The sequence below is a fragment of the Rattus norvegicus genome, chromosome 4 (assembly GCF_036323735.1).
Source record: "Rattus norvegicus strain BN/NHsdMcwi chromosome 4, GRCr8, whole genome shotgun sequence".
Classification (NCBI taxonomy): Eukaryota; Metazoa; Chordata; class Mammalia; order Rodentia; family Muridae; genus Rattus; species Rattus norvegicus.
The window spans coordinates 78982412-78993171 of record NC_086022.1 but is presented as its reverse complement, the minus strand read 5'-3'; the positions used below and the strand labels follow the sequence as shown (position 1 = coordinate 78993171).

Here is a 10760-nt window from a genome sequence, read left to right as displayed (position 1 = left end):
TACAGGGACCCCATGGGCATGACTGTTAACATGTAGTGGTCAGAAAAGTGCACAGATCACCTGGAACTGGGGTTACAGACAGTTCTGAGCTGCCACGTGTGTGTTGAGAATTCAACCCAGGTCCCTCATAAGAGCAGTCAGTGATCTTAACTGCTGAGCCATCTCTCCAGCCACAAAGCATGACAGGTGTGTGTGGAGGGAATATGTTGGTAACACAGTTGTGTGCTTCTCAAACATGAATTTTGTAGACGACAACCCTGTGTCACACTGTCACACAAAATGACACCGGTATCTACATGTATGTGTGGCTTCAGATAACTGGTGTACACGTTTCCAAGCACAAAGGGTCAAATTAGCACCAGCAGACATTACATGCACTTGTGGTGACTCAGCACGTGAAACACAAGAGCTATCCATACTGTTGTAGCCTCCTACTGCCAAGGATAGCGTCTGCTGTGATGTAGAAGGCTGGAAAGTGTTTTAGTTCATATTTAAGGATAGTTTGGTGGCCATGCCCCTTGTATCACCCACAATGCTTTACAACTGACTGCCACTTAATGTCACACACACACAGATGAGTTGTGCAAGGCTCCAAATCTTGCTTTATATTTTTCCTATCAGTTAATTTTCATGGTAAAAATCCATAGTCTCTTCACTGCTGTGTTTTCACCTCAGCATGCCTGGATCCATGACTTAGAAGCTCTTCTTATCTGCATTCACTTGTCTTATGTCTGAGGCAGAGGACATATGAATGTCGGTGGCACAGCACATGTGTGTCAGTCAGAGGTTGGCTTTATGGAGTTAATTCTCTCCTTTCACCGTTATCTGAATTCCAAAGGTTGAACTCAGTCACTAGGTGCATCTGTCTTTTTGGTATTTAGTGGGTTCTTTCTTCCATCCTGTCAACCCACCTGACAAGAGAGAGAAAAGGATAGAGAAGAAAGGGAAGAGAGCCCTAAATAAAGTCAAGGGTGAGAAAGGGGGAAACTTTATCTTTAGACAACTTCCTGCTGATTAGGGACAAGTTTGATCTTTGCCATCAGAGTAACTAATTTCTTCTTGTTTCTATAGCCAACAACCCCCAGTCCTAGCACATATACTCTCTTAAAAGTCCTCCAAATTCTAAATATCACACAATTGCAAAATCATGTCCCTGCTAGAGCATGAGGCATATCACAGTCAGCTGCTATGGACAGTCTGAAGCAGCCCCATACCTCACATCTGGGATTAAAAGGAAAACATATTCTTATAATATTTCTGTGTCTCTCAAGAAACCAAAACTCCAAAATCCTCACTACAACTAAGATTGTCCCGCCAGCCATGTTATCCATTGGATGTTCCTATGAAGCTCTGTGGTTTGTGTTGCTTTTTCTTTTCTATGTTTTGCTTTCTTCCCTATGTGTATTTATGTGGGTACACACACACACACACACACACACACACACACACACACACACACACACTCCACTGAGTTTGTGGAGATCTCAAAAGAAAACAAACCCTCCTCAGTTCCCTTGATTTACAGATGAAGGATGATTGTCCACTGACATTGAGCTGATGCCCGGCTTCCTGGATGAGGAATATGGTAAGGCGGTCTCTTATTTTGCAGGGGCTTTTCATAGTTTGAAAATATCCAAAGATGTATGCTGCCAAATTCCACGTGCATCAGGGATTGTGCTGTACTGATAAAATTATGCAATTGAGAACAAGTGTGTTGTCTCAAGTAGAATTGTTTTAAGTTACAACTCCAAATCTATTGTAAGGCTGATTTTCTGCTGACATCTTTAATAGAAAATCAAAACTACTCATACTGAGTTTACTAGGCAGTGTATGGAGTGTATGAAAGACACAGTATGCCCTGAAAATGCACTATTCTATATTTATCTATTCAAGTCACCATAGAATGTCTTGCTTTTTAACCTGATACAAGATTTGAGAACAGATTTGGGGGAAATATTTGGTCTATTTGCACCTCTAATTTCAAGTTAATGTAAATATGTTATTTGCCATTTTCCAGATGGAGTACAAAGAGCTGCCATCTTAAACCCTGCTTAAAGAAAGACCTAAGCCTACCTCTTCACGAGGCTTCCTACTTAACTATCGTGCCTTATTCACATCTCCCCTTTGAGGCAGCACCTACGTTCATGAGCAACTGGCTTCAAAATAAAGTGAGCTAGAAGTAAAATTAGAATCACGATATCCTATGGGCACCTCAAGAGGACCACAGCTACCTCCCCTGAACCAGTTAGTGATGCCACAGTTCCTCGAATACAATGTCAAGTAGCCCATTCCGTTTATGTTGCTCTCTTTTCTTTTACTTTTTACTTATAATAAAAATCATTACCAAAAATCTCAGTGAGGCCTGGAGAGATGACTCAGCAGTTAAGTGTGTACACTGTGCTGGGCAGTGCTGGTGTATGGCTCTAACCCCAGCAGCCAGGAGGCAGAGGCAGGCGGGTCTCTTGAGTTCAAGGCTAGTCTGGTCTAGAATGAGTTCCAGGACAGCCAGGGCTACACAGAAAAACCCTGTCTCAAAAAGAAAAGAAAAAGGAAGCATATATTTGGCTTCAGAGAAACTGGGTTCTGTTCCCAGCGCCCAAATATGCTGTTCACAACAGTTTGTAACTCCAGCACCAAGAGATCTAACACCTCTGTCCTCCACAGGTACCTCTGGGCATGCACACACACACACACACACACACACACACACACACACACACACACACACACGAACATAGGCATTACTAAAAAATATAAATAAATCTTTATTTTTTTAAATCAGTGAACTCCAAACCCTGGAGACCAGCAGGCTGCTCTCTGTAGGTTGTAAGCTGTTAAACTTTACACTGTGACACCCTGGGTCAACAAAGTAGTAAAAGTCATGTAACTTAGATATGTTCATCTTCTTGATTGGTGATCAAAAATTTGGGACCAGCCTGATGATTTTAAAAGATTCTCCACACTTGGAGAGCCTTAGAAAGAATGAATTTTTAGACCTTGTTCCAAAAAAAGAGATTTACAAGATGGATTGGGGGAAGATCACCCTAGGAAGTGAGCTTGGCTCCAAAAAGTGGGGCCAGTGATTCCTGTTCCCGACCTGCAGTTTCCTAAGCTTCTGACTGAGCTCTGCTATCCTGGATCAGGGTAAAAATAACCGCGACTGTGTACTCTTTAAAATTTGCCTAAGCTGTGACTGAGCGGAAGTGACTGGTTTGTGTTTCTGCTCGTTTCCTGTTTCTCGTCGCACAGTGAGCTGCTATTCTGAAGGCCATTTCTTGAGCTCAGATCATATTTTGCTTACAAAATATGGCTTGAAAGATGAATTGGCTTTACAGTAAAACGCTCGGGTCCATTGGCTCATGCTGTATAGACACTTTGCCCTGGCCGTTCCATTCCTTCTTTCAGAGAAACCTTCTGGCCCTACCAGGAGAGCCAGGAAATCCACTGGAGTCCAGTGCGACTGAAAGTGGGAAACAGAGCCGTTCTTGCCTGTCAGCCAGCCCAGTGGTAAGTCCCAATATGTGAGTATGTTTACATGTATGTGTGCGCACAGTGTGTGTCCTGTTTTGATTTGTGTTTGTGTTTAGATGTGAGTTCATGCTGAGTGTGTGTTATATGTGTTTGTGTGTTTGGTTATATTTACTGTTTATAAACATTTGTGTTTGTGTATATATGTGATTACATGCCTTGTGGTATGTTTATATGTGTATATAGCTTACATATCTATATATGTTGTATGTATGTTTGTGTACTGACGGGCATATTTAAGTGGCTATGTAAGTGCATTTCTGTTCATCTGCATGCTTGTTTACTTACGTGCATGTGTTTGAATTGGGTATGCTGTATTTTTATGTATGTGTCATATTTGGATGGATACATGAGTTTACATTTATGTACTGTTCTGGTGTATCCATGTGTTGTATATGTGTATGTGTTTTCAGCTGTATAAATGTTATGTGTGCTGCTTGTGTGCTTTTGTGTATGTGTGTTTAAATGGATGCAGACTGAATTTATGGTGGGTATCGTGTTTATAGTTTTTATTTAAATTTATTTTATAGAAGACATTTTGATTGCGTTTTTCTTTTTCCCACCTCCTTTCCAACCAAATTTCATATTCTCTCCCTCTCTTAAAAAATACAAAATAAAATTTCAAAACATGAAAATCAAAATAAACAAACAAAAAACCAATAAGACAAAAAAAAGTCAAAACAAAATGAAAAAAGTCAAAGAGTGCACAAAACTAATTGTTGAGTTGTGAGCCCACACCAGCAATAGACAGCTAACCCCAAAGTCAGCAGCACACTTGTTTGGAAGTTCTTCATCTCGTGTTTTGTCGGGGTATTTAAGGGCTTCCAGTTTCAAGTTTTTGGGGGATTCCTGTGCATGTGAACGCCTGTGTCTCTGCATCTATATGTTTTTGTTTGTTTGCCTATTTGTCCTATTCTGGTTTGATTATTTTTGTTTTCTCTTTCTTATTATTACTACTATTATTATTATTATTATTAATTTTTTTATATGTCTGTTTTGTGAGAGACAGAAAGAGTACCGATTCTGATAAGGGTAGAGTCAGGAAGGATCTTGAGGGTGTTGGGAGAGAAGAAACCATAGTCAGAATATATCATATTGAAAAAAATCTATTTTGAATAAAAAAATAAGGAGGAAAATGGCCCCCAAACCATTATTGTTTGTATTACACATGTATTTTCATGTATGTTATATATGTTGTAAATATGTTTGTATATTTATAAACATGTGTGTGGCTGTGTAGTGCATACACACTCATGTGTATGTGTGTGGTTGTAGAAAGAGCTGTGACACAGAAAAGCCAGACAGCCTTCTGTTCTCTGATGACCTTTTACGCTTAATCTTTCTCGCTTTCTACTGCTAGCCCACGAAGCCAGACATTTGCTGAAACCCTTGAGAGCCTGTCTCAAAGCCATCTCTTCAGGGATGTCTGTTCTCTGGGGTTCAGAGACAATAGAGCAATCTGCTAGCTGAGAAGAATAGAGCATCCAGCAGTGCTGTGGCGATGAACCCAGATCTCCTGCACTTGGGCATGCCACCCCAGAGCCTTTATTAGATTGTTTAATTGGTCATTCTGGGAAAGCCATGGACCATGCAGTTTTCTTCCTGACTCTGATAATAGCATTGCAAGTTCTTGAAACAGAGGATAGAATTGGCTCAGGAAGCAGTGAGCATCACTCTCATTAGAGCAGAGCTGGAGCCACTGTGGCTCTAATTTGCAAAGGGAAGTCAAAGTTAATCTATAACAACAATATGTTGTGACATTGGAGGAGCAGGTCTCTTCAGAGTTAGGCCTACAATTTCCCCTAAATGGACACTGAAGCCCAGGCAGTGTGAGCATCCTAGCCAATGACCATGTCTCCACTGCACACTGAGGTGCCCAGGTCTCAGCAGGGTTCTATCTTGCACTAGAAGGTCCCCATGGCCGCCATCTTGCTTACAAGTGCTGAGTCCAGCTACTAGCATACAGCCACACCAGTTCTCAGCATTAAAACATAAATGGTTCTTTCTAGACTCAAGACCCAAAGCTGTACCCTCTCCCCATAAGTTCCTGATCCTGTCCATATAGATCTTATATGTCTAAAACACAAGATAAAGACCACATGGCTTCCTTCTTTTCTTCTTTCTCTCCTTCACCCTTCTCCTTCTGGTGACCCAACTCCCCATTCCAGGCCCTCATTGCATAGCTCTGGACTGTCTACCATAACACATTTAGTAGCTCCTTTCTCTATGACAAATAATGTCTTACATTCATGATGGAGACCACAGTTGGGTGGGGGATATGGTTCCTAAAGCCTCCAGAGAGTGTCTCATACTCCTCTTTCCCTCTCCTCATCAAGCACCCTCCCCCAAGCATGTGGAATAACTTTACCCTGACCAGAGAAAGGCAAGTACCCCTTAAATACATTCAGTGAAAATTTACAGGCTGTAGTGGTGAGTTAATGGATAAAAGTGCTTGCTGAGAGATCCTAGCCTGGCACCCACTGGGGAAGGAGAAAACAGAGTCCCAAAAGTTGCCTCTAACCTCTTCATGTGTACCATAGCATATAACTGCCTGCATGTGCATAGCACGTGAGTATGCTCATGCACATACATAAAAAAAATAGCTTCCTGCATGTTTTTAAGATGCATTTTTTTTTCCTGTAGATGGAAGAAGAAGGGTGTGAACACAGCCTCCAGAAGAATCCCACAAGGCAGTTGCCCCTGGACCCTGGACAAGAATTGACAAAAGGTACTACTTTCCTAGCAGAGGGGAATCTAAGAAGTGCAGATGGGAATGTTGGTATGCAAATGAACATGGGGGAAACACACTGAGTGCTGGGAGGGGCAGGTGAAGGCCCTCATCACAGAGATCTACCCACTGTAGTCTAAAGAAAGCAAAGGGGCTCCCCTTCACACCAGGAAGAACCCCTGACAGGTGCGATGGCCCAAGAGTTAAGAATTGCCAGTCCCAAGGCGAAGAGTCTTCACACCTAAGCTCCTCCTTGAGAAGGACATGCTGGTCATACACATGGGCAACTCTGGAAGTCAGTAGTCCCTGTGTGGGTGATTAGCTCAGTCTGATGTGTCATACTGATCGACAGTGTCGTGCAAGCAAGCAGAATGTCCTCCTCAGTGGCCACTAGGTAAGGCTGGGCTCAGCCTTCACAGAGATTCACCATTGCCACCTAACCTAGGAAGACGGAATTTACAGATGCTAGATACCTACCCATGTTTTCTTTCTAGAAGAAACCAACTGTGATTCGTTATATTTTAACATGCATCTTCAACATAATTTTTTTTCTTTATAAATTTGAAGTACCTGGGATGTCGGGGGCGGGGGGAATCAGATTATTCTACCACGAGGCATAGTCACCAACACAGACTAAGCCTTCTTCACTTCTTACAGGAAGCAAAGTTAGTCACTATTTGAAAAATCTCCTTTCTGCATCTCATGATGCATTTAGCTTCTAAGTATTCTCTCTAGTGGCTCAGATAGGAGCTACTCTTTGGTTCTAACTGTGCCTTGGCTAGGCATGCAGGAACAGACATCTAACCGCCCACACTGACTTGAAACTCCCATGAACACACTCAAATTCATTTCTATCCCCTTTGGAAAAGCTCAAGAGAACCATGAAGACTTCAGGTCAGGCTAGAGTGCAGGCATGCAGAAGTAAAACCCTTGGGTGCTGAGAAGGCAAGGAGGGCAGAGCCTAGCAGCCCTTGGGAGTGTTGGTGCTCTGTAATCTGAGAGCCATCAGTGTTTCCCATGTGGACCACACTTGGAAAACTATCATTTGCCACTTTAAGTGCTTTCAGTCTTAGCACCCACAGGTTAAGGAGAAGGGCATTTCCTTCCTAGCCTCCAACCCCAGTTGTTTTTTTAAAAAAATATTGGCATTGGATTACCTAGTGTTTGGTTGACATCTGAGTCTTACTTCTCAGCTGGTGGCTCTAATGTCCACTTGGTAAGTATGTTTACTTCTACCTTTCAGGACACAGGCTGAGAGGCAGATCCTGGGCACAGGTGCTAACCTTTGTCACCACTGCTCTCCTCATCCTGGGACACTGTTCTCAGGTATTCAGGGGCATGGCCTCTGATAAACAGAGAGGAAGGATAGGTTCTAATCCCATCTCCCTCTCGGTGTTTGGTTTTGTAAAATTCTTCCAGATCTGAAGGAGAAAAAGCTCACTCCAAAGAGACTGCAGCTCCTTCTGGTGGGGAAGACAGGAAGTGGGAAAAGTGCAACAGGAAACAGCATCCTTGGCAGGCAAGTATTTGAGTCCAAAATCAGCGCTCGACCAGTGACCATGGCATTCCAGAAAGGCAGCAGGGAGTTGGAGGGGAAGGAACTTGAGGTGATCGACACCCCAGATATTTTGTCACCTCAGAACCAGCCTGAGGCAACAGCTAAGAAGATCTGTGACATCTTGGCCTCACCAGGGCCTCATGCAGTGCTCCTGGTGATACAGGTAGGCCGGTACACCACAGAGGATCAGGAGGCTGCCAGGTGCCTCCAGGAGATCTTTGGAAACGGGATCCTGGCTTACACTATTCTGGTGTTCACCCGGAAGGAAGAACTGGCCGAGGGCTCTTTAGAAGAATATATTAAAGAGAACAACAATAAGACCCTGGATGCTCTGGATGTTGCATGTGAGAGACGCCATTGTGGCTTCAACAACAGGGCACAAGGGGATGAGCAGGAGGCCCAGTTGCAGAAACTTATGGAGGAAATTGAGTCGATCTTGTGGGAAAATGAGGGCCATTGTTACACCATGGAACTTCCAAATGTCTCCAGCAAAACCCTTTAACCCAATAGCAAGGGTCTGAGGAGGCCACCCTTAAAGAGTCCTGACTAGAAAGGCTGTCCCAGATTCAGATGGCCTCTGAGAAGGTACTGATGCAGAGGGCATCCAGATGAGCCCAAGCTGGCCATAAGCAGGAGTGTCTTAGTCAGTGTTCTATTGCTATGAAGAAACACCATGACCATGGCAACTCTTACAAAAGAAAGCATTTTATTGGGCCTTGCTTACAGTGTCAGAGGCTTAGCCCATTATCATCATGGCCTAAAGCATAGCAGGGCAGGCAGGCAGACATGGTGCTGGGAAGGTAGCTGCAAGTTCTGCTGTCTAGATACACGAGCAGCAGGAAAGAGAGACTCTGGGCTTGGAAAGGGCTTTTCAAACCTCAATACCGTCCCTCCACCCTCCCGCAGTGACACAGTTCACCAAGGCCACGCCTCCTAATCCTTTCAAATAGTGCCACTCCCTGGGGACCGAGGATTCGAATCTATGAGCCTACGAGGGCCATTCTCATTCAAACCACCACAAGGAGGCTTTACCAGTAGCTGTACCCTATGTCCAGCCTGTCGCCTGTTCCCTCTGTCTCCACAGAGGACTTTGCAGTCCTTGGGCCAGAGGGCCCAGCTACATTCTATGTCCAGCTACATAGCTTCTTTCTGAACACACAGGCCCTCCTTCACCTCAGTCATCAGCGCGGTGCCCTCATAAATCGTGTCCCACTGACACCACATTTTTATATCCTGTGTCTGTTCTTGGCTATAATCAAAGCTTCTTGACAGCAGGACTAGTTCTTTCTCTTGTGTAAACTGCACAGCTGCCTAGCCCCAGGGGTAGCCATGGACCAGATAGCTGTACATCTCTTGGGCTTCCTCCTTGTCCGTAAAGAGGAACAGGCACTGTGATTCTTGAAATGCCTGCCCTGTGTAGTGGGAGGAAATGACAATGAGACAGAATAGAAAGGCCCAGACCTCCACTTAGAGTTTTCCCCCACGATGTAAAGTATTTTAATAGGTTGTGTTCTATAACCATGTTCTAACCACTGGCTTACTTCTAAGCTCTTGAGAGACTTTGCTGCAATGACCACATGTGTACAATGACTAATTCTGAACTGTATATGTCTTCCTGGAGAGGAGCAGGGGGTAGTGCCTTCTCCCTCCTTTGTGAGCTAAGTACAGATAGATGTCTAGGAGCAGACCACCAAGCACATGCAGTCATTGAGACAGAGTCAAAGATAGACAGGACCTGGCAGAGAGTCTGAGGAGGCAAATATGAGAGAGTCAACCCAGAACCGTCGTCATCTTTGTGCTGTCTCCCCTCTGCTCCACCATAAGACCCCAATAAAGCCTTCATGTTCCATTGGTACCACTTGCCTCTTTATGATTCTTGTCTGGTTTGGGAAAACAACCTTGAACCACAGTGGCTCTGACATACATGGCAAGATCTATCCTGAGCTATGGAAGAATTTGAATAGGAACCTAGTGAGAAACAAAAATAAAAATAAGTCAAACCATTTGTTTCCCTTGAAACATAACAAAAAGGTCTCATGGGCACTTCCTATGGGTCAGAATGAGGGAGGTTGGGATGAGAACTGAAGAAGCCAGCCTCAGCCTAGAAGGAGACCCTTACCCTGAGGCTATGGGATGTGAGTACCCTGAGGCTATCTACATCTGCATGGACTTGGGTAGAAAAGGTCAGTGCTCCCTTCCCCCCATGAGGCTGGGATAGGGCATGTCACCCTTGTTACCTCCCCTTTTTCTTTTGGGTCTATCACTCAGATTTAGATCTAGCTTTGGAAATATTAGAAAGCAAAGGATATTTTCACGTTCACAGGAACATCTTTTACTTTGATAGCAGTGTAGATGGGGTGAAGGGAGGGTCTGCATATGTGTATGAGCTCTGCAGGAAGATCCTTTAGAAGGGTGAGCAGAAGGAAGGGTAACTGAGAAAAGAGACCCTGCAAAAGAAGGCTGGGTGCTTAGAGGGCGTGTGTTGGTGGGAACTCTGCAACACAAGAATGTCTTCCAGGAGAGATGTTCCCTACAGATATGGTGTGACCAACAAAAGAAGGAAACCGGACATTGGCTCGGATCTCTTGCAGGAGACAGTTTAACCAGCCCCATCATGCCTCAAATGCAGTTGAGCATCTGGGAGATTCAGTGAGGTCCAGGGAGTGTGACCTCTTTAGCTAATCAGTTACTAAAGGGAAGAAGGGACAGATCTCCATTACCTCTTCTGCTCCCTTCAGCTGTGCAGCTGAGGCTCCCTCCTTCATAGAAGGTTGGGAAGCAGGGTGGTGAGGACCCAATAGAGACTGTCAGAAGATGTGTCCTGAGGTCCTGCTGGGTGCTTATCTGCAGGTCTGTGTCTAATCTCTCCGATCTACCTAAAAAGAGGAACTCCTAGCCTCTGTTGCACAGGCAAAACCACCACAAATCACTTCCTTTGGCAAATGA

The 10760-nt window shown here is 44.2% G+C and overlaps 1 protein-coding gene across 1 annotated transcript; it reads left to right on the top strand.

Annotated features, from left to right (window-relative positions):
- The first annotated feature begins 3165 nt into the window (after positions 1-3165).
- Gimap6 (GTPase, IMAP family member 6) lies at positions 3166-8575 on the top strand. Its single transcript, NM_001011968.3, has 3 exons — positions 3166-3507; positions 6172-6256; positions 7676-8575. The coding sequence occupies exons 1-3, from the start codon at positions 3319-3321 to the stop codon at positions 8314-8316; spliced, it is 915 nt and encodes a 304-aa protein (NP_001011968.1). The 5' UTR covers positions 3166-3318; the 3' UTR covers positions 8317-8575.
- The last annotated feature ends 2185 nt before the right edge of the window (positions 8576-10760 follow it).